Source organism: Bombina bombina, chromosome 1 (genome assembly GCF_027579735.1).
Source record: "Bombina bombina isolate aBomBom1 chromosome 1, aBomBom1.pri, whole genome shotgun sequence".
Taxonomy (NCBI): Eukaryota; Metazoa; Chordata; class Amphibia; order Anura; family Bombinatoridae; genus Bombina; species Bombina bombina.
This window is the reverse complement of record NC_069499.1, coordinates 162949169-162971380: the sequence shown is the minus strand read 5'-3', so window position 1 is coordinate 162971380 and position 22212 is coordinate 162949169. Positions and strand designations below refer to the sequence as shown.

Below are 22212 nucleotides of genomic sequence, written 5' to 3'. Positions count from 1 at the left end.
CATCCAAAGAATGCAACGATTTCTCCTTAGAATTCTTAGGATTAGGACATAATGAAGGAACCACAATTTCTCTACTAATGTTGTTGGAATTCACAACTTTAGGTAAAAATTCAAAAGAAGTTCGCAACACCGCCTTATCCTGATGAAGAATCAGAAAAGGAGACTCATAAGAAAGAGCAGATAATTCAGAAACTCTTCTGGCAGAAGAGATGGCCAAAAGGAACAAAACTTTCCAAGAAAGTAATTAATATCCAATGAATGCATAGGTTCAAATGGAGGAGCTTGAAGAGCCCCCAGAACCAAATTCAAACTCCAAGGAGGAGAAATTGACTTAATGACAGGCTTTATACAAACCAAAGCTTGTACAAAACAATGAATATCAGGAAGAATAGCAATCTTTCTGTGAAAAAGAACAGAAAGAGCAGAGATTTGACCTTTCAAGGAACTTGCGGACAAACCCTTATCTAAACCATCCTGAAGAAATTGTAATATTCTCGGTATTCTAAAAGAATGCCAAGAAAAATGATGAGAAAGACACCAAGAAATATAAGTCTTCCAGACTCTATAATATATCTCTCTGGATACAGATGTACGAGCCTGTAACATAGTATTAATCACAGAGTCAGAGAAACCTCTTTGACCAAGAATCAAGCGTTCAATCTCCATACCTTTAAATTTAAGGATTTCAGATCCTGATGGAAAAAAGGACCTTGAGACAAAAGGTCTGGTCTTAACGGAAGAGTCCACGGTTGGCAAGAGGCCATCCGGACAAGATCCGCATACCAAAACCTGTGAGGCCATGCCGGAGCTACCAGCAGAACAAACGAGCATTCCTTCAGAATCTTGGAGATTACTCTTGGAAGAAGAACTAGAGGCGGAAAGATATAGGCAGGATGATACTTCCAAGGAAGTGAAAATGCATCCACTGCCTCCGCCTGAGGATCCCGGGATCTGGACAGATACCTGGGAAGTTTCTTGTTTAGATGAGAAGCCATCAGAACTATTTCTGGAAGTTCCCACATTTGAACAATCTGAAGAAATACCTCTGGGTGAAGAGACCATTCGCCCGGATGCAACGTTTGGCGACTGAGATAATCCGCTTTCCAATTGTCCATACCTGGGATATAAACCGCAGAGATTAGACAGGAGCTGGATTCCGCCCAAACCAAAATTCGAGATACTTCTTTCATAGCCAGAGGACTGTGATGATTGATGTATGCCACAGTTGTGACAATGTCTTATCTGAAAACAATGAACAACTCTCTCTTCAGAAGAGGCCAAGACTGAAGAGCTCTGAAAATTGCACGGGGTTCCAAAATATTGATCGGAAATCTCACCTCCTGAGATTCCCAAACCCCTTGTGCCGTCAGATACCCCCACACAGCTCCCCAACCTGTAAGACTCGTATCTGTTGAGATTATAGTCCAGGTCGGAAGAACAAAGAAGCCCCCTGAACTAAACGATGGTGATCTGTCCACCATGTCAGAGAGTGTCGTAAAATCGGTTTAAAGATATTAATTGAGATATCTTTGAGTAATCCCTGCACCATTGGTTCAGCATACAGAGCTGAAGAGGTCGCATGTGAAAACGAGCAAAGGAGATCGCATCTGATGCGGCAGTCCTAAGATCCAACATTTCCATGCATAAGGCTACCAAAGGGAATGATTGTGACTGAAGGTTTTGACAAGCTGATATCAATGTTAAACTTCTCTTGTCTGACAAGGACAGAGTCATAGACACTGAATTTATCTAGAAACCTAAAAAGGTTACCCTTGTCTGAGGAATCAATAAACTGATTGGTAAATTGATCCTCCAACCATGAACTTGAAGAAACAACACAAGTCGATTCGTATGAGATTCTTCGAAAATGAGAAGACTGAGCAAGTACCAAGATATCGTCCAAATAAGGAAATACCAAAACCCTATTCTCTGATTACGGAAAGAAGGGCACCGAGAACCTTTGAAAAAAATTCTTGGAACTGAGGCTAGGCCAAATAGTAGAGCCACAAAACTGGTAATGCTTGTCTAAAAAGAGAATCTCAGACACTAAAAGTGATCTGGATGAATCGGAATATGCAGATACACATCCTGTAAATCTATTGTAGACATATAATGCCCTTGCTAAACAAAAGGCAGGATAGTCCTACAGTAACCATCTTGAATGTTGGTATCCTAACATAACGATTCAATAATGATAGATCCAGAACTGATCTGAAGGAATTGACCTTCTTTGGTACAATGAAGAGATAAAATAAAACCCCAGCCCCTGTTCCAGAACTGGAACTGGCATAAATACTCCAGCCAACTCTAGATCTGAAACACATTTCAGAAATGCTGAGCCTTGCTGTGTCAATTGGGACACGGGAAAGAAAAGAATCTCTTAGCAGGAGGCCTTAACTTGAAGCCAATTCTGTACCTTTCTGAAACAATGTTTCTGAAACCAGAGATTAAGAACGGAATTGATCCAAATTTCTTTGAAGAAAACGTAATCTGCCCCATACCAGCTGAGCTGGAATAAGGGCCGCACCTTCATAGGTACTTAGGAGCTGGCTATAGGTTTCTATAAGGCTTGGATATATTCCAAACTGGAAATAGTTTCCAAACTGATACCGCTCCTGAGGATGAAGGATCAGGCTTTTGTTCCTTGTTGTGAGGAAAGGAACGAAATGATTATTTACCCTGGAAAGAAAGGGAAAGCAAAGTTGACTTAGAAGACATGTCAGCATTCCAAGTTTAATCCATAAAGCTTTTCTAGCTAAAATAGCTAGAGACATATACCCGACATCAACTCTAATGATATCAAAAGATGGTATCACCAATAAAATTATTAGCATGTTATAGAATAATAATAATGCTATAAAATTATGATCTGTTACTTGTTGCGCTAAAGCTTCTAACCAAAAAAGTTGAAGCTGCAGCAACATCCGCTAAAAATATAGCAGGTCTAAGAAGATTACCTGAACATAAGTAAGCTTTTCTTAGAAAGGATTCAATTTTCCTATCTAAAGGATCCTTAAATGAAGTACTATCTGCCATAGGAATAGTAGTACATTAGCAGGAGTAGAGACAGCCCCATAACCTTAGGGATTTTTGTCCCAACAAACTCTAATCTGTCAGATGGCACAGGATATAATTTGCTTAAACGTCTAGAAGGAGTAAATAAATTACCCAAATTATTCCATTCCCTGGAAATTACTTCAGAAATAGCATCAGGGAGATAAAACACTTCTGGAATAACTACAGGAGATTTAAAAACCTTATTTAAACGTTTACATTTAGTATCAAGAGGACCAGAATCCTCTATTTCTAATGCAAATAACACTTCTTTAAGTAAAGAACGAATAAATTCCATCTTGAACAAATACAAAGATTTATCAGCATCAACCTCTGAGACAGAAACCTCTGAACCAGAAGAACCATTATCAGTATCAGAATGATGATGTTCATTTAAAAATTCATCTGAAAAAAAGAGAAGTTTTAAAAGACTTTTATGTATACTAGAAGGAGAAATAACAGACATAGCCTTCTTAATGGATTTAAAAAAATAAAATCTCTTATGTTATCAGGAACACTCTGAAAATTAGATGTTGACGGACAGCAACAGGTAATGTAACAGTACTAAAGGAAATTTTATCTGCATTAATAAGTTTGACATGACATGCAATACAAATAACAGCTGGAGAAACAGATACCAAAAGTTTATAGCAGACTTAGCTTGGTAGCTCCAGCACTGTGCAGTGATTTTCCTGTAGTAACTTCTGACTCAGTTGCAACGTGGAACATCTTGCAATATGTAAAAGAAAAAAACAACATATAAAGCAAAATTGATCAAATTCCTTAAATGACAGTTTCAGGAATGGGAAAAAAATGCCAGTGAACAAGCTTCTAGCAACCAGAAGCAATAAATAATGAGACTTAAATAATGTGGAGACAAAAATGACGCCCATATTTTTTAGCGCCAAAAAAGACGCCCACATTATTTGGCGCCTAAATGCTTTTGGCGCCAAAAATGACGCCACATCCGGAACGCCGACATCTTTGACGCAAAATAACGTCAAAAAATGACGCAACTTCCGGCGACACGTATGACGCCGGAAACGGAAAATAATTTTTGCGCCAAAAAAGTCCGCGCCAAGAATGACGCAATAAAATGAAGCATTTTCAGCCCCCGCGAGCCTAACAGCCCACAGGGAAAAAAGTCAAATTTTTGAGGTAAGAAAAAATATGATAATTCAATGCATAATCCCAAATATGAAACTGACTGTCTGGAAATAAGGAAAGTTGAACATTCTGAGTCAAGGCAAATAAATGTTTGAATACATATATTTAGAACTTTATAAATAAAGTGCCCAACCATAGCTTAGAGTGTCACAGAAAATAAGACTTACTTACCCCAGGACACTCATCTACATGTTTGTAGAAAGCCAAACCAGTACTGAAACGAGAATCAGTAGAGGAAATGGTAAATATAAGAGTATATCGTCGATCTGAAAAGGGAGGTAAGAGATGAATCTCTACGACCGATAACAGAGAACCTTATGAAATAGACCCCGTAGAAGGAGATCACTGCATTCAATAGGCAATACTCTCTTCACATCCCTCTGACATTCACTGCACGCTGAGAGGAAAACCGGGCTCCAACTTGCTGCGGAGCGCATATCAACGTAGAATCTAGCACAAACTTACTTCACCACCTCCCTTGGAGGCAAAGTTTGTAAAACTGATTTGTGGGTGTGGTGAGGGGTGTATTTATAGGCATTTTAAGGTTTGGGAAACTTTGCCCCTCCTGGTAGGAATGTATATCCCATACGTCACTAGCTCATGGACTCTTGTTAATTACATGAAAGAAAGAGTATTCATTTAAGGTATAGAAAAGTCAAAAATAAACTTGCATGATTCAGATAGAGCATGTCATTTTAAGACACTTTAAAATTCACTTCTATTTTCATATATGTGCTTTGTTCTCTTGGTATCCCTTGTTGAAAAAGAATACGCACATATCCTACACTAGTAGGAGCTAGCTGCTGATTGGTGCCTGCACACATTTGTCTTTTGTGAATGGCTAACTAGATGTTTTCCTCTTGCTGCCAGTAGTGCAATGCTGTTCCTTCAGCAGAGGATAAGAGAACAAAGCAAATTTGATGGAAGTAAATTGGAAAGTTGTATGTTCATGAAAGAAAATGTTGGTGTTTCCTGTCCCTTTATTAGCAAATAAATATTGGGGCATAATACAGTAAATTGTACCTAGAATCGTGTGCACAGGAGAAGTTCAAAAAATAAAATTTGAGTTTGTGCTACAGAATTTATTTCTATAATCACTTAAGGATTCTACCGCATACTTTTTTTTACAAAGTCTAAGTATCTTATTTGTATATCCAGCACATATATTTTAGGCATTGTTTGCCCTCTTTTAATGGGACATGAAACACTACATTTTTCTTTCAAGATTCAGATAGAAAATACAATTTCAAAAAGTTTCCAATACACTTCTATAATCAAATTTGCTTTGTACTCATGTTATTCTTTGTTGAAGAGATATCTAGATAGGTAGTGTGCATGAGTCTGGGGCACTACATGACAGATAATAGTGCTGCCATCTAGAGCTCTTGCTAATGTATAATATTGCAAAACTGCTGCAGACACGTACACACTCCTGAGCTTACCTTCCTGAACTCACTTTCCCACTTTTCAACAAAGAATAACAAGAAAATTAAGAAAATGTAATAGAAGTACACTAGAAAATAGTATTTTCTATCTGAATCATGAAAGAATTTTTTTCAGTTTTATGTCCCTTTAAATGTAAAATATATGCAAATCATGTCAGCTGTGGTACGTAAATGGGACACTAAACCCAAATGTTTTCTTTCGTGATTCAGATAGAGCATGCCATTTTAAGCAACTTTCTAATTTACTCCTATTATCAAATTTTCTTCATTCTCTTGGTATCTTTATTTGAAAAGCAAGAATGTAAGTTTAGGTGCCGGCCCATTTTTGGTGAACAACCTGGGTTGTACTTGCCGATTGGTGGATTCATTTAACCGACCAAACAAGTGCTGATAATAGAAGTAAATTAGAAAGTTGCTTAAAATCACATGCTCTATCTGAATCACGAATGAAAAAAAATTGGGTTCAGTGTCCCTTTAAGCATTTTCTTACCCGTCTCATTTCAGGATCACTGGTGTTCACAACTTTAGGCAGCAACACAAAGATCAGAAGGGGCAACACCATCATCATTACCTGTAAAATTAGAAGTTAGAGATTGAGTGTCAGTGAATAGAATAAATAAATTTAGGGGAGAACAGAATATACTTATATGTCCAAATTGTCTATTGTTTAAACATTACAATAATCATTAAAAAACAAACAGAAGAAAACACACACGCACATAAAGGACCACTAGATTCCGCCCCCCCCCCCCAAGTTTGAAACATACAAAATGCCCATCAATAATGCAGTGGGAGATCATCTTCTAAGCTAATGAAGCATCAGTAATGTAAAAATAGAGGTGGCGCAAAAAGATATTTGCTTATTCCTAAAGAACTGACTGAAAAATATATACACAAAATATGTACTCCTTATCGCATGTTGTATATAATATACATTTCTTTGCAAGTTTGAAATACTGAAAGTGACAAATGAAATGGTATTAAAAAAGGATAAATATTTCTTTTGTGATGTGACGAAAAAAGGATAAATATTTATTAGTAACCAACACAAATGGGTAAATACCCGTTGACACCAGTTTCTAATAGTCTAACATCTATATACAGTATCTCACAAAAGTGAGTACACCCCTCACATGTTTGTAAATATTTTATTATATCTCATGTGACAACAAATTGTCCAAATTGGGCCCAAAGTTTCAATATTTTGTTTGGCCACCATTATTTTCCAGCACTGCCTTAACCCTATTGGGCAGGGGGTTCACCAGAGCTTCACAAGTTGCCACTGTAGTACTCTTCCACTACTCCATGATGACATCACAGACCTGGTGGATGTTAGAGACCTTGCGCTCCCCCACAGATGCTCAATAGGGTTTAGGTCTGGAGACATGCTTGACCAGTCCATCACCTTTACTCTCAGCTTCTTTAGCAAGGCAGTGGTCGTCTTGGAGGTGTATTTGGGGTCGTTATGTTGGAATACTGCCCTGCGGCCCAGTCTCCGAAGGGAGGAGATAATGCTCTGCTTCAGCATGTCACAGTACATGTTGGCAATTATGGTTCCCTCAATGAACTGCCGGCAGCACTCATGCAGGCCCAGACCATGACACTCTCACCACCATGCTTGACTGTAGGCAAGACACACTTGTCTTTGTACTCCTCACCTGGTTGCTGCCACACACGCTTGACACCATCTGAACCAAATAAGTTTATCTTGGTCTCATCGGACCACAGGACATGGTTCCAGTAATCCATGTCCTTAGTCTGCTTGTCTTCAGCAAACTGTTTGCAGGCTTTCTTGTGCATCATATTTAGAAGAGGCTTCCTTCTGGGACGACAGCCATGCAGACTAATTTGATGCAGTGTGCGGAGTATGGTCTGAGCACTGATAGGCTGACCCCCCACCCCTTCAACCTCTGCAGCAACGCTGGCAGCACTCATACGTCTAATCCCCAAAGACAACCTCTGAATATGACGCTGAGCACATGCACTCAACTTCTTTGGTTGACCATGGCGAGGCCTTTTCCGAGTGGAACCTGTCCTGTGAAACCGCTGTATGGTCTTGCCCTCCGTGCTGCAGCTCAGTTTCAGGGTCTTGGCAATCTTCTTATAGCCTAGGCCATCTTTATGTAGAGCAACAATTTTATTTTCAGATCATCAGAGAGTTATTTGCCATGAGGTGCCATATTGAACTTCCAGTGACCAGTAAGAGAGCGATAACACCAAATTTAACACACCTGAGACCTTGTAACACCAACGAGGGAAAATGGCTAATTGGGCCCAATTTAGACATTTCCACTTAGGGGTGTACTCACTTTTGTTGCCAGCGGTTTAGACATTAATGGCTGTGTGTTGAGTTGTTTTGAGGGGACAGTAAATTTACACTGTTATACAGGCTGTACACTCGCTACTTTACATTGTAGCAAAGTGTCATTTCTTCAGTGTTGTCACATGAAAAGATATAATACAATATTTACAAAAATGTGAGGGGTGTACTCACTTTTGTGAGATACTGTATATATGTAGACTATGCAGGCAAAACAAACGAGAAAGGCTGTAAAAAAAAAACATGTCCCACATGTCACTGCTGCTTCTGATTCTGGCTTAAACACAACGCTGACTAAGATCAACAATGAAAAAAAAAAAAAAAAAATCAGAAAGTAATACTTGCCATTGGATTCATGAGAAAGTCTGTCCATCCCCAGGTCTCTCGCTTTATGAAATAGGATGGGGGGCCGTTGGATTTCAGTTGAAGAGGATAAGGAAGGCGAAGAACCTCTGATGTTTTAATGTGATTGACAAATCTGGCCCTTGAGACAGATAAAAAAAAATGTTACGTGATGGGACTAAGAACAAAAAGACTGCTAATGTATAAATGTGTATAAATCTAGTATTCAGCCTACAGCACACCAGGGCCCTGCATTGTGCTTTCACTGCTCCAGGAAAAAACATGTATTATACAATTTTTGTTTAACACAATTTCAATTAAAAGGACGATAATACTGTACTGAATCCTAAAAGATACAAAGTGCAAGGTCATTTTATCACTGCACTGTAACAAATGGGTTAAACACAGTTAAATTCCTCTCCAGAGCAACGCACTTTCACAACTCCACTGGTAAGCAAGCAAATCAAAAGCAGCATATCTGCATAATTGTCACCTGGAATCCTGTCAGGAATGGAATTGCATTGCCTCTCTGGGGTGGGTTTATGTTTAGCACCCTTTCAATAAAATAAGACTTAGTAGTGCAATAATGAAATACTCTAGCACAGTGGATCATTTTAGGTGCTGCATATTATAAACAGGAATACTATGTTTTTTAATTTAAAATTAAGTAGCCGTAAGGCACTGGGGAGAACAAAACTTGCCATTTGTTTTTACTTCTTCTAGTGGCTAGAGATGTGGCCTAAATTACAGCCATAGCTATTCATCTAATTAATATTATACATTTCCAAAAGCACTTTCCCCTAATCTCTAACTGAGGACTTAAAGGGACAGTCTACACCAGAATTGTTATTGTTTAAAAAGATAGATAACGCCTTTACTACCCATTCCCCAGCTTTGCACAACCAACATTGATATATTAAATTTAATTTATAACATTTAAACCTCTACATTTCTGCCTGCTTTTACGCCACTATAGACAGCCTCTTATCACATGCTTTTTTATTTGCTTTTCACAACAGGAGACTGCTAGTTCATGTGGGACACATAGATAACATTGTGCCAACGCCCGTGGCTTGTGGAAGACACTGCACTAATTGGATAAAATGCAAGTCAATAGATAATTAAAAAAAGTAATGTGATCAGGGGGCTGTCAGAAAAGGCTTAGACACAAGGTAATCAGAGAGGTTAAAAGTGTATTAATTATAACCGTGTTGGTTATGCAAGACTGGGGAATTGGTAATAAAGGCATTATCTATCTTTTTAAACAAAAACAATTTTGGAGTAGACTGTCCCTTTAAAAGCACTCCGTAACCCATGAAAATGTGAATGAAACAAATGAATGAATATAGATACTGGAAAATCAGTTTTATAAAGTGATCAGCATAATAAATCACATATAACATATTTAACGAATACCTTATGCATGTCAAACTGTATACATTGTATATAATTTGGAATATGTTATAGATTTGGCTCACCTACAGTTGATATGTTTGTTCATATTGATATTATGTGATGTAAATAACATTCAGTTAAAAACAAAACAAAAAAAAAAACAAACAAAAAAAAAAAACCGTCTGCCCAGCAGTGTGAGCAGTTTCGTTATAATGCATATGATCATTCCTTAAATTACATTTTATTACGTTTAGGCTTTTTTTTTTTTTTAAATAAATAAATAGGAAGGACATAAAGGCTAAAAAAATAAGTCCCTACCATTATAAAATGGTTTAGATTTTCACAAAGCCCTAGAAAATGCTTGTAGCCTTTCCCAGCATGATCTCTGACAAGCTTAGCAGACACTGATTATGCTCACATGAACAAAGTAAATGTTGCTGTTTTTATAAACAGAGATATAAGGCTTCATTTATCAAGTAGCAAAAGTCGCTTTGTAGCCCATGCCAGCCTGCTTGCCGCAAGTTAATAAGCAGCGGTCATCCGACAGCAGCTTCTTAACCTATCTGCCAACTCAGAGGTGGCAACCACAAACTAATGAGTTTGGAGTGACTGACAGGCCCTGCTCGGAGGCGCTGCACAAGGAAATACTTGTGCAATGTTAAAGTGAAAGTAAAGCCTAGCGTTTTGCAAACGCTAGGATTGACTTTTGAAACAAATAAAAGGGGACTTTCATTCATGAAGTATAAGATACTTCATGTAGAAAGCTCCTTTATGTGTTTTAACCAATTGCCGTTTTTAGCTACTACAGGTGACGTTTCCACCTCTTTTTAAAAAAAATTTTTTAGCCGTGGGCTGCTGTAGCAGCTAAAAACGGCAATCGGTTTCAGTTTTTTTTTTTCAAATCTTTTTATTGTTGTCCGGTAAAGCAATACACACATTCCAGTTATTACATTTTGTGCGGGTATCATGTCTGGTGACAAGATTTACATTGTAGATCCAAAATTAAACACAGTATGAAACATAGCAATGTCACATTATGAGAGATGGAATATTTTCTTCACTTGACCACACTACGTTCTTATCTTACATGATATTTACTTGGTCTGAGTGATTGCACTTCCCCGACATATTCTTTTTCCATTTTTTTTAATATACCATTAACATACCTACAACTAAACACTTAAGTAACTTATTCTAACTAATAACCTAAATAAGTAAATCCTTGAGGCCCGGCGGAGGAGAGAAAAAAAAAAAAAAAAAAAAAAAAAAAAAAAAGGAGGGGAAAAAAAAGGTGGAGGGGGGGGGGGGGGGGGGCTGTGGGAAGTGAGGGAGGAGAGGGGGGGGAATCAGGTCCCCTATGAGACAATTGTCGTTTTAAAATAAATGTGCCCACTCCCCTCTCAGTCCCGCTTCTATGAAAAGAACTGAGTCCCTAAAGGGGATCAGAATAAGCCTCTGAATCTCCAGCTCAAATGTAAGTATGAGTCTGCGCCATTTACGCAAGAATAAACCCAGCCTGTTCTGAATGTCCATCCTAACATCCATTTGTTCCGTGAATATTTGTGTTCTAAGTAGGTTCCTAAAGCCCACAAAGGAAGGGCCCTTCCTTACTGTCCACTTTTTTAAGATACATTTTCTAGCTAATAGAATTACCAGGCTTAATATTGCGTCTTGTTGCCTATGTTGTGTTTCCCAATGCAAAAATAGAATAGTTTCTGGGCTAAGCGTGAGGTGTATCTGTAAGGACTTATTGATCCAATATTGTATTTTATTCCAGTACTGTCTGACTGACGGACACTCCCACATATAATGTAAAAGAGTAGGTGCCTCTGCTGCACATTTCACACATTGGTTAGGGCGCGTAGGAGCCCATTTAGCCAATGTTCTTGGTGTGAGATAGGCCCTATGGAGGAAACGTATCTGAGACTCCCTGTACATGGCGGACAATGTGGCTGATTTGGTTCGTTCGAGGCCTCTTCTTATGTCTTCCCAAGTAATACCCTCAATTCCCATACGGGACCACCCTGTCTGTATCGAATCCCTTGTGCTCTGTGCTCTATGTTGTATGAGTGTTTGATATATTTCCGATAAGGAGAACCTACCCATGGTGTATAGCGTTTGTGAGATGCGGAAGGGGGAGCCCTCCCAAAATTCAGGTGTGCTCCGAGTTAAAGAGTTGATGTAGTGACGTACCTGCAGAAAGGCAAAGAAATGTGTTCTCGGTATCCCGAACTCTCTCTGTAAAGCACCAAAGGTTTTAACCTCCTTTGTTAGCGGGATTAATAATTGTTTAAGTGAGGTCAGTCCCTTCTGCTCCCAGACCACGAAGGGTTGGGTTTCCGAACCCGCCGGGAAATCTGGATTTTTGATGATAGGCAGGTAGCTTGAGGCATGACAAGATTTCTTGAGGAACTTATGAGCCTGATGCCAGGCCTTTAGTGGTTCACTAAATAACATATTAAGGCCTAGAGCCTTCACCGATCTCATGTTTGAGATATGTGGTAGGTATGCCAGGGAGACATCCCCCAGAGTGGCTTGCTCCACAGAGGACCGACAATAATGATGAGTTCCCACTTGCCAGTCAAGCACTAGGCGAATCAGAGCTGCCCAATTGTACAGCCTGAAGTCTGGCAAAGCCAGGCCTCCATTAAGAAAACCCATGCTCAGTTTTTCCCTCGAGATCCGTGGCTTACCCCCCTTCCAAATGAAGCGGGTCGCCGCCGCGTTGAGCATTTTGACATCAGCCTTACTTAATAGTAGGGGAAGCATAAGAAGCGGATATAGAAGGCGGGGAAGTATCACCATTTTAAGAAGATTGATCCTACCTGAGAGTGACAGAGGAAGGGATCTCCAGCTGTCCATCTGCGCCTGTAGTTTTGCGCATATGGGTGTCAAATTATTAGAGTATAGCTTATTTGGGTTAGCAGAAATCTTAATGCCCAGGTAAGTGATGTCATGTTTAGCCACCGAGAACGGAAACTCCCCATTTGAGTTGGTTTTTCCGAGAAGCCACAGGATCTCGGATTTGTGCATATTGACTTTATAGCCTGAAAATCGGCCAAAGTCGGTGAGGGTTTCTAGGATATGCGGTATATAAGTGCGGGGGTTCTGTACAAACAAGAGCATGTCGTCCGCATATAGCGCCAAATGTTGTGGATGCCCTGCCAAGTCTATGCCAGGAAAAATCTGTCTTAACTTGATAGCCAGCGGTTCCAGGGCAATGTTAAAGAGGAGGGGTGATAAGGGGCAGCCCTGTCGGGTGCCTCTATGTAGATAAATGTTCGCCGAGAATATATTGTTAACTAGTATGTTAGCTAGGGGGGCACGGTACAAGTTTTTGATAAAAGTCAGAAATGGGCCGGAGAAGCGAGCCTTAGCTAAGGTGTAGAGGAGGTGGTCCCACTCCACTCTATCGAAGGCCTTCTCTGCGTCAAGTGACAGCAGGAAGGCCTCCTCATCATCTCTCACTACATCGCCCTTCCTCTTGGGCCAAAAGTGTTGGATAACTTGTAGAACCCTGCGGACATTGACCACTGACGATCTTGCGTACATGAATCCTGTTTGATCCATGTGGATGATATCAGGTAATATAAATTTAAGTCTCTCAGCCAGAAGTTTAGTTAGTATCTTGTAGTCGGAGTTCAGTAAAGAGATAGGCCGGTAGGACTCCGGCAAAACACTGTCCTTCCCTGGCTTGGGTATGAGAGTGATATATGCCGCTGAGAATTCTGGCACCGGTGTCTTTTCCCCTTCGAAGTAGGTAGTATATAGACTCGCCAGCGTCGTAGAGACCTGGTTTTTTAAAAGCCGATAGAACTCTATCGGCAGTCCATCCGGGCCTGAGGCTTTGCCCAGGGCCATGGACATGATCGTTCTCTGGATCTCTTCTTCCCCTATGGGGGCATTTAGTTTCTCCAATTGAGAGTCAGAGATCTGTGGGAGATTGATATTGTCCCAGAATTTATCTTGTAGTTCGGTGTCTGAGGCACCTTCACTGGTATAGAGAGTGGTATAATAAGACGCGAATGCTTCGGCTATTGCATCAGCATCCTTCACTAGTTTTCCCTGTCTTTTCAGGGCTGTGATATGTTTGGAGGATGTGCTCATATTCACTAACGCCGCCATAAGTTTCCCCGACTTATCCCCGAATCTGTAATATTTGCCCCTGGTTCGCAGAAGGGCTTGTGAGGCCTGACTGGCCAATAAGGCATCATATTCCTTTTTAGTGTCGATATAATTCCGGTAATTGGGGCCAGAGGGAGTCGCACAGTAAGTGCGGTAATTCTCCGCTAGGCGATCTCTCAGCCTCCCTAGTTTCTCGGTGAATTGCTTTTTCCTACGTGCTAGGTAAGCAACAATGTTGCCCGATAAGACAACTTTCGCAGTTGCCCAGAATAATTCTGGGGTGTTCATATGCTGTGCATTGTTTACCCGGTAGTCATCCCAACAGTGGGTTAGGTGGCTCTGAAATTCCTGAGAATAGAGCAAATATTTTGGGAATTTGAGAGTTCGTCTATTGCAAACCGACGGGTTCTTATCTATGAAAAGCGCAATCGGTGCGTGGTCTGAAACCGCCACTTCCCCTATTTTGGTGTCTATGGTACGTGTAATGAGGGAGTCTGAGATCAGAAACATATCTATACGGGACATAGAGGGTGAGGTACATGACGCACAGGTATAATCTTTTCCATCAGGGTTCAGTTGCCTCCATATGTCCACCACACCCAGGGAGCTCTCCAGTAGAGCAAAAGTGTCTTTTTCAAATTTTCCTGAGATTTTAGCCACCCTTCTGGGTTCTCCGCTATGTGTCCCTCTTAACCTGTCACAGTGAGGATTAGGGGTGAGGTTAAAATCACCCCCCAGTATAATATGTGTACCCAGGTAGGGGGAGAGGATTGTTACAATATTATTCCAGAACCCCCTATCTTTTATGTTCGGGGCATAAATGTTACAAAGTGTATATGTTTGTTCTGCAGCATATATTTGGACAATGATATATCTGCCTTCTGGGTCTTTAAGCACTTCCTTAACTTCATGTTCAAGTCTTTTGCCTAGAAGTATTGCAACCCCTCTGCTGGCAGAGTTAAATGAGGCGTATTCAACCCTCCCTACCCAGTCAGACCTCAACTTCTCATGTTCCGCATCTAAAAGATGCGTCTCTTGAAGAAATGCGATCTCTGCTTTCTTTTTCCTAAGTAATGTGAGTATTGTTTTTCTTTTTATTGGGGAGTGGATGCCCCCAATATTCCAAGAATAGACGTTAAATTTTAATGCTTAAGTGGATCCTGTATCTTGTTTTTGTATCTGTATATGGGTATGTGAATAGTGTCCCAAGTGCGAGGGTGGGAGGAAGAGAAGGAGAGGGAGAAAAAAAAAAAAAAAAAAAAAATTTTTTTTAAATTCCTCACCGTAGTGATCAGACTCCCGGTTCAGTCTTCCACCACTATGAACCACCGCCAGGCCTCTATTAGTATCCCTAAATAACAGTAGCTTTACCCTGAAAAAACATAAAAGAGTTATTACCCTGAAATGAGTCGAGGACTGTTCAACAAGCATGTGGAAAAGTAGTGGAAGAATAGTAATAACTTTCATACAGGATGTAATAGGTTTCATTATTCTGACTATGTCTGTATGAGTTATGACCTGAGAATACTGCATATCTACATATGTGTTCAAAAACCATGAAACATTTAACAGAAGGGTTGTTACATTCCAATAATCAAGCGAGCATAATAAATCTCTCATCAACATTGTACCTTCTAACATAACCTGTGCTTGGGATGGAATTAGGAGCGATGGATTACAAGAGTTTACACCCCTCCCCTTTTCCCACACAACTGATCCTACTCCTTTGCTTACGTGTTCTAAGTGCCCTGGACCTAGAAAGTAACCTATGGTAACACATAACATTATAAAACTCAAACCTGAACTTAAACTGAACTTCAAAGTTCTAAGTCCGCGTGTAGCTGCGGACCCATTGTCAGTTATTTCAGTAGCCATCAGAACAGACTACTTGATTGAAAACCTAGGGTGAATTCTTATTTACTGCAGTTTCAACCCTCCTCCCCTCTTAGATGATTCTGGCGTGGGCTGTGTGGGGGGGCCCCCCCACCTTCTAAGAAATTTTGAGCCATAGTTGGATTGTCAAAAAATTTTGGGCCTCTGGGGGTCATAATTTTAAGCCTAGCTGGGTACAGTAAGAAGGCTTGTCTACCCTCCCTATGAAGTTGTGAGCAGATTGGTGAAAATTCCCTCCGGCGTTTCATAAGATCCGCCGAGAAATCTTGAAACAGGAGCAAGCGTGCATTTTCATACATCACATTGTCCATTTTTCTGTAAGCTCTTAGTAATGCTGTTTTGGTCTGGAAATGTAGAAACTTGATCATAATTGGGCGGGGTTGGGGCAGGTTGTCCAGGCTAGTCCTTTCCGGGCCTACCCTATGAGCACGTTCCACCCCACCCTCAAGGTCTTGTGTAGGTATTTTCAGTAATGTGGGGAGTGTATTTTCAACAAAGTGGATGATATCTGCTGGTTTTACTGATTCGGGGAGACCTAAGAGGCGCACATTATTGCGTCTCGACCTATTTTCTAGGTCATCTAATTTTAATTGCAATGTGACGGCTTGTCTCTCTAAGGCTTCAATTTTATTTGAGTTAGATACATTAGAATCTTCCAAATCAGAGATTCTATTCTCAGCTTCTGCTACACGTGTGGAGAACTGTTTAACATCATCTGAAAGGGTATCAACCCCCCTCTGCAAATTATCAATTTTAGGCATAAATAATAAAGATATCTGTTTAACAATGGGGTGTGTGTCAAGTGAAACATTATCTAGGCAGTTATCAGTGTTAGCTCCAGGTTTATTTCTGCCAGAGCTAGTTTTGCTGCGACTTGCCATGGTGGTATTCGTCAAATATTTCTCCATATACCTTTACAAGTGAGAAAATGGCTGGCATATATGGATGTTATTCTAATAGCAAACTAGAAAGATCTTTTTCAACCAAAGTATGGCACAGCATATATGAGTGACTTAACCAGTACTAGCAATATCTCTATCCCTATCACTTAGGGAAATCCAATGTTAGTGGGAGAAAATGGGTTAATACAAGTATACAATACAGTGATACAATACAGTGAGAGTTCCATAGATTCTACCATTCAGCCCCCAGCAGAGTACAAGGGGGGTAACCCAAGACTGTCAGCACAGCGTCCTTCATGTGCTCTTTCAGGAGTGTGAGAGTTCTGTGTTTGGTTAGGTATGATAACACAGTCTTACAGCTTGCTATAACTTAGTGGTTCTGAAGATCTTGCCGGTGTCAAGGTTCCCAATTCTAATAATGCCCCTAATGGTATGCTGAGTATCCAGTATCGCCAGCTCTAAGGCCCATTCATGTGCTGACAGGGCTAACATCTGCTATTAGAGGTGCTATAAGTATATCTTGTAATGGAAATTGCACAGTGTCCCTGCCAGGGGTGTAGGTGTATGATCGAATGAGCTGGATGATATACCCCAGAGTTAGTTTCTGAATGCATAGCCTTGCAAAGTCCCGGCTTTCTGATTTTATTGGCCGCCCTTGGGGAGAATTATGTGTACACTGGCAGCAGGTTTCCCCAGTCCCCTATGCAAAGCCGCGGTATACAAGAGTCCCCAGGAGCAAAGATGTGGGCTGTGATGTGTGCATGCAATGTCGTACTTTACCCAGTGTGGGTTCTGGCTCCCGCCAGCCTGTGGAGCTGTAGATTCGCGCCCAATGGCGGCCTCTGTATCAGAGGTTCTCCGGTGTCTGTAGCTCTTCACTAGTTCGGCTCGGGTAGGTTGCTGAGTGGTGTGGGTTATTCCGGGGGTCAATCCTGGTGCCTGCTTGAGTCCCAGCGTTGTTGTGTCAAGCATTCAGCACCTCTGTAGTTCCGAGGAGGAGCGGGCCACGAGGTGTCAAAATGGCGGCTAACGTGTGTGAAAGGAGTCTTTCTCAGCTGAGGAATGACCGTTGCGGTAGTTTTCCAGTGCCGCTTTCGACACGGTCTAGTGTCCCGCTGCTGCTGCAAACTGTGTCCCAAGGGTTCGATGGCACTGGTAGCCGGCTTCGGTGGTGGAGCGGTGCGCGGCTCGCCTGAAAAGGGCAGAGGGATATTCCGTTGAGAGTCCCCTCCACTCCGGGCAGCAATGTCTGCCAAGGATTTTTCAGTGGGCTCCCGGTCGGCAGCAAGACTGATGAGAAGCAGTGTGAGGGCAAAATAAAGTATTCCAAGCCGTTTTATAAGCTCTTTTAGCCACTTTTAAGCAAAGTCTGTGCGGAGCTCTGCTAGTCTGCTGCCTTCCAGGAAGCCCACCCACCGGAAGTCCTCAATCGGTTTCAGTTTAAATGCAGGCAGTGGATCACGAGCAGACAGGTTCTTGAAAAAGAACATTTTGTTTTCTTCTGAACATAAAACAAATGTTATATTAACAAAGGACTGGGTGAATACAGTGCATGTGCAGCATGTTGGAGCATGTGCATTAGGGCAATGGGCCCCCACGCATAACAGCAGCATGCCAAGCTTTCTTCATTGGTCCCTGTACTGTCAGTGTCTTGATAAAAGTTAAACACTTACAGAGGATTGGCAAATTCAGTGAAACACCAGACAAGTAGCTAGCTAATATTGCACCATAGTCTATTATTAATGGCTGAGATGAAAGTAAAGCTGATCTTAAAGCAACATGAAACCCAAATTTTTCTTTCGTGATTCATACAGAAAGAATACAATTTTAAACAGCTTTCCAATTTACTCCTACTATCAAAATTTGCTTAAAAGTGACATGAAACCCAAATTTTTATTTCATGATTCCAGATAGAATGAGATTTTAAACAGCTTTCCAATGTATTTATATTATCTAATTTGTTTTGTTGAAAAGGATACCTAGGTAGGCTCTGGAGCTGCTGATTGATGGCGACACATATATATAGGGGTATGGGTAGGGGCCGAAGGAATAATGGGAATAGCGTAGACTTGGATACCAGAAATAATGACCCAGCTAATAGGAAGGTTACATTTAATGCAAGTGAAGCTGAGTCACATGATGATAGCTCAGCCTCAGGTGGGGAGGAACATACAGGAACAGCTACACCAGGTACAATAACATTGGTGGAGGAGGCGTTGGTAGTAAGACCCAAAACGTCCAATAATGGGTTGCCTCCTATTCTTAAAAAACAGCACCATGGGGGTTCTAAATATACCCCAGATGAATTGCAAACAGGGGATAAAACAGGCTTCAGTACCCCGTCTACCACGAATCGGGAAGATAGAATAGGTTTGGAACAGGTTTTTTCCCTCCCTCATTCACAACCGGAAGGGGGGGTCAAGGTGGCACCCCAAATCAAAACAGATACCCAACCAGAAGGGGAAGATTAAGGAGCAAATACCAATAGATAATAATGTAATTAATTTGTCCAATTATACGTTATCGAATTTGGAGTTGAAGATTCTGAAATTGGGTTTGGGATTTGTTCCTTCGCAGAATTTCAATCTCTTCAATACACTAATAGATGTAAATAAATTAATCAGGGAACTCACACTACAAACATATTTCCATAATAACAATGATGATCACACAGACAATTCACTATTGCAGAGAACACTGGGGTAATTACCAGGGCAGGACTCACTTTCAGTGAGGACTGTGATGTGGCTATGTTGGAGCAGCTATTACATGAAGGTAGGGGTCTGATAGTGCTTCATTAGACAAACTACCATGCTTCAGAGAGAGTTCCGGGTTCTACCCGATTAAATGTCGAGGAAATATACTGGAAACCTTGCAGGCTTTGAGAGAGTCTAATTTAAATCCCAAGGAAAGGGAAGCTTTGAAAAAACTCAAAGAAAATGGAGAATTAGTGATAAGGAATGCGGACAAGGGTGGGTCTGTGGTGATGATGTCAAGGTCCCAATTTGTCGCAGAGGCTGAAAGGCAGTTACATGATAATAGGGATTATCTGAGGTTAAGCTATGATCCAACCTTGAGATACAAGAGAGAATTAGCTAACATACTAGATGATGGCAGAGAATTGGGCTACATGGATGGGCCTACCTGTGACTTTCTAATGGTAGACAAACCAGTGATACCCATTTTTAACCATCTACCGAAGGTTCATAAATCACTTGAGGGGGTCACGGGTAGACCCATCGTAAGTGGCATAGGCTCTTTACTAGAAAGACTGTCACAATGGCTAGACAGTATTTTGCACCAATAGTCCGGAATCTTTCAAGTTTTCTCCAAGATACAACACATGTACTTAAATTGATGTCTGATCTAAATTGGGATCACAATGATATGTGGCTCACCATAGATGTAAAAGCCCTTTACATCTCAATTCCTCATGATAGAGGTTTGGAGGCATTAGAATTCTTCCCATCAAGAAATACAGATTATACTGATGGTTTTGTGAGGTTTGTTCTTAGAATAACTAGATTTCTACTTACACACATTTTACATTCGAGGGGGGTTTCTATCTCCAGAGGTGCGGGACTGCGATGAGCGCCCTCGTTTGCCAACCTCTTCATGGGGTGGTGGGAGCTTTCCCGCATCTATGGAGATGGGAACCCCTACAGACATGATATACAGTTCTATAGGCGGTATATTGATAATCTGCTCCTGGTGTGGAGAGGGACTGAGGAAAAGGCCAGGGAATTTGTGGATTGGTTAAATGTTAATGATCTTGGGTTAGAATTCACTTTTGAGTTCAATAAATCCGAAATTAATTTCCTAGATTTAACCCTAAAGGGCACACCAAATTTAGGTGTGTAGAATGTTGTCTATAGAAAACCAATCACAGGCAATGCCCTCCTCCACGCCAGGAGCAGCCACCCAAAACAGGTTTTCAGATCGGTTGCGAAAGGGCAATTTGTAAGATTGAAATGTAACTGCAGTAACCTTGAGCAATACGAGGTACATGCTAACTCATTATCTGACCGCCTTAGAAATAGAGGTTATAAACCACATGAGATTGCGAAAGTGAGGAAAGAGGTGAATTTGATTGAAAGCGAAAGTTGTTTACTAAATCAGAAATACATAAGGAAAGGAATAGAGGAACTTATTTTGTTACGGACTATAGTACACAGTATTACAATTTTTTTTAATATTGTACATAGACATTTTAGGCTCTTAGCAGCTGATGATGCTCTAAGTAGATACAATACAAGAAGGTTGCAAATGCTCCTTTAGGCGTGGTACTTCAATGGGGAACATCTTGGCACCTACACAACTGAAGCCGTTAGTACAGAAAGATGGAAGTTATTGGCTTAGATTTAAAGGTGTGTACAGTTGTAGCAACTTTTCTTGTACGGCCTGTGAGCATTTGATTGAAGGTGGGGGCTTCATAAGTGAGGTCATTAAAAAGTCATATACACATAAAGTATGCATGAACTTTAGAAGTAAATACACAGTCTATTTGGCAAGTTGTGTAGACTGCCACCTACAGTATGTAGGGATGACGTCAAGAGAAACACGTTCACGTATCAGAGAACATCTCACTAATATAAAGGCAAGGGTTCTTACAACCCCCCTGGTACAACACTTCAAAATGGTCCATAATAAGGATATGAAAAAGTTTTGGATGGACCATTATTGAAATTGTTCATGCAGGTAGAAGAGGGGGTGACAGAGATAAAGCACTGACCAAGAGGGAAATAATTTGGATATTCCAACTGAAAACCAGGTATCCATCTGGACTTAATTCGTCTTATATTTAATTAACTATTGGAACTAGATTAAGTCCAATATGAAATATAATTAATATAGAATATTAAGCAACAGATAGTTCTGGGATACGAGTAAGGAAAGTAGTGAGTTCAGTGTAGTCTCTTTCCCAATAACACTAGGAGTTGTCTCTGTTCTACCAGATAGGGTGCTTAATGATATATTGGTTTGGTATCAATGCCTAGAACAGTCAGGCATGATTCACACACCAATGTTAATTAAATCATATTTATACTAGACCCACTACCATATAAGCAAAGACCCCAAAGTATAGTATAATATTAATGAAGGTCAGTGAATGAGCACAATTAAACCAATAGGACTAATGAATAAAGCTTAAATACATGGGTTTGGGGTGATATGGTTATTTGGAGTGGTTGAGTATAGTCTGTCTAGAGCCCAATTATAGTAAACAATTTGTTGAGTATTTTACAGGTACTTTATAAATATTAGAATGCATGAGAAATATTATGGATTACAAGGATAATATATTGTGTATACTCAGTGATGAATGAGTTCATAAGTTAATCATACCTTAGCGAATCAGATGTTTTTAATTTACTTTAAATAGCCCTTTAAGGAGAGGAGAGAAAGTAAGCTATAAGTACGGCTTAATTACTGAAACGCGTAAGCTTAATGATGTGCTAAGGGCATTGTTTTTCTAATTTGTTCCTGTTTTAATGAGAGCTGAATCAGGCTGAATAAAAGAACATTGTTTTACTGCTACTCCGGACCTTTTTTCGCTTGGCGACACATA

General features: G+C 40.5%; 1 protein-coding gene across 1 annotated transcript in view; it reads right to left on the bottom strand.

Annotated features, from left to right (window-relative positions):
* The window catches only part of EMC7 (ER membrane protein complex subunit 7), a 36480-nt gene that overhangs the window by 2571 nt on the left and 11697 nt on the right, over positions 1-22212 (bottom strand). Inside the window, exons 3-4 of the mRNA XM_053697689.1 lie at positions 8332-8470; positions 6157-6237 (exon numbers count right to left, since the gene is read on the bottom strand). Coding sequence (XP_053553664.1) covers positions 6157-6237; positions 8332-8470 — 220 coding nt within the window. The remainder of the gene's footprint in view (positions 1-6156; positions 6238-8331; positions 8471-22212) is intronic.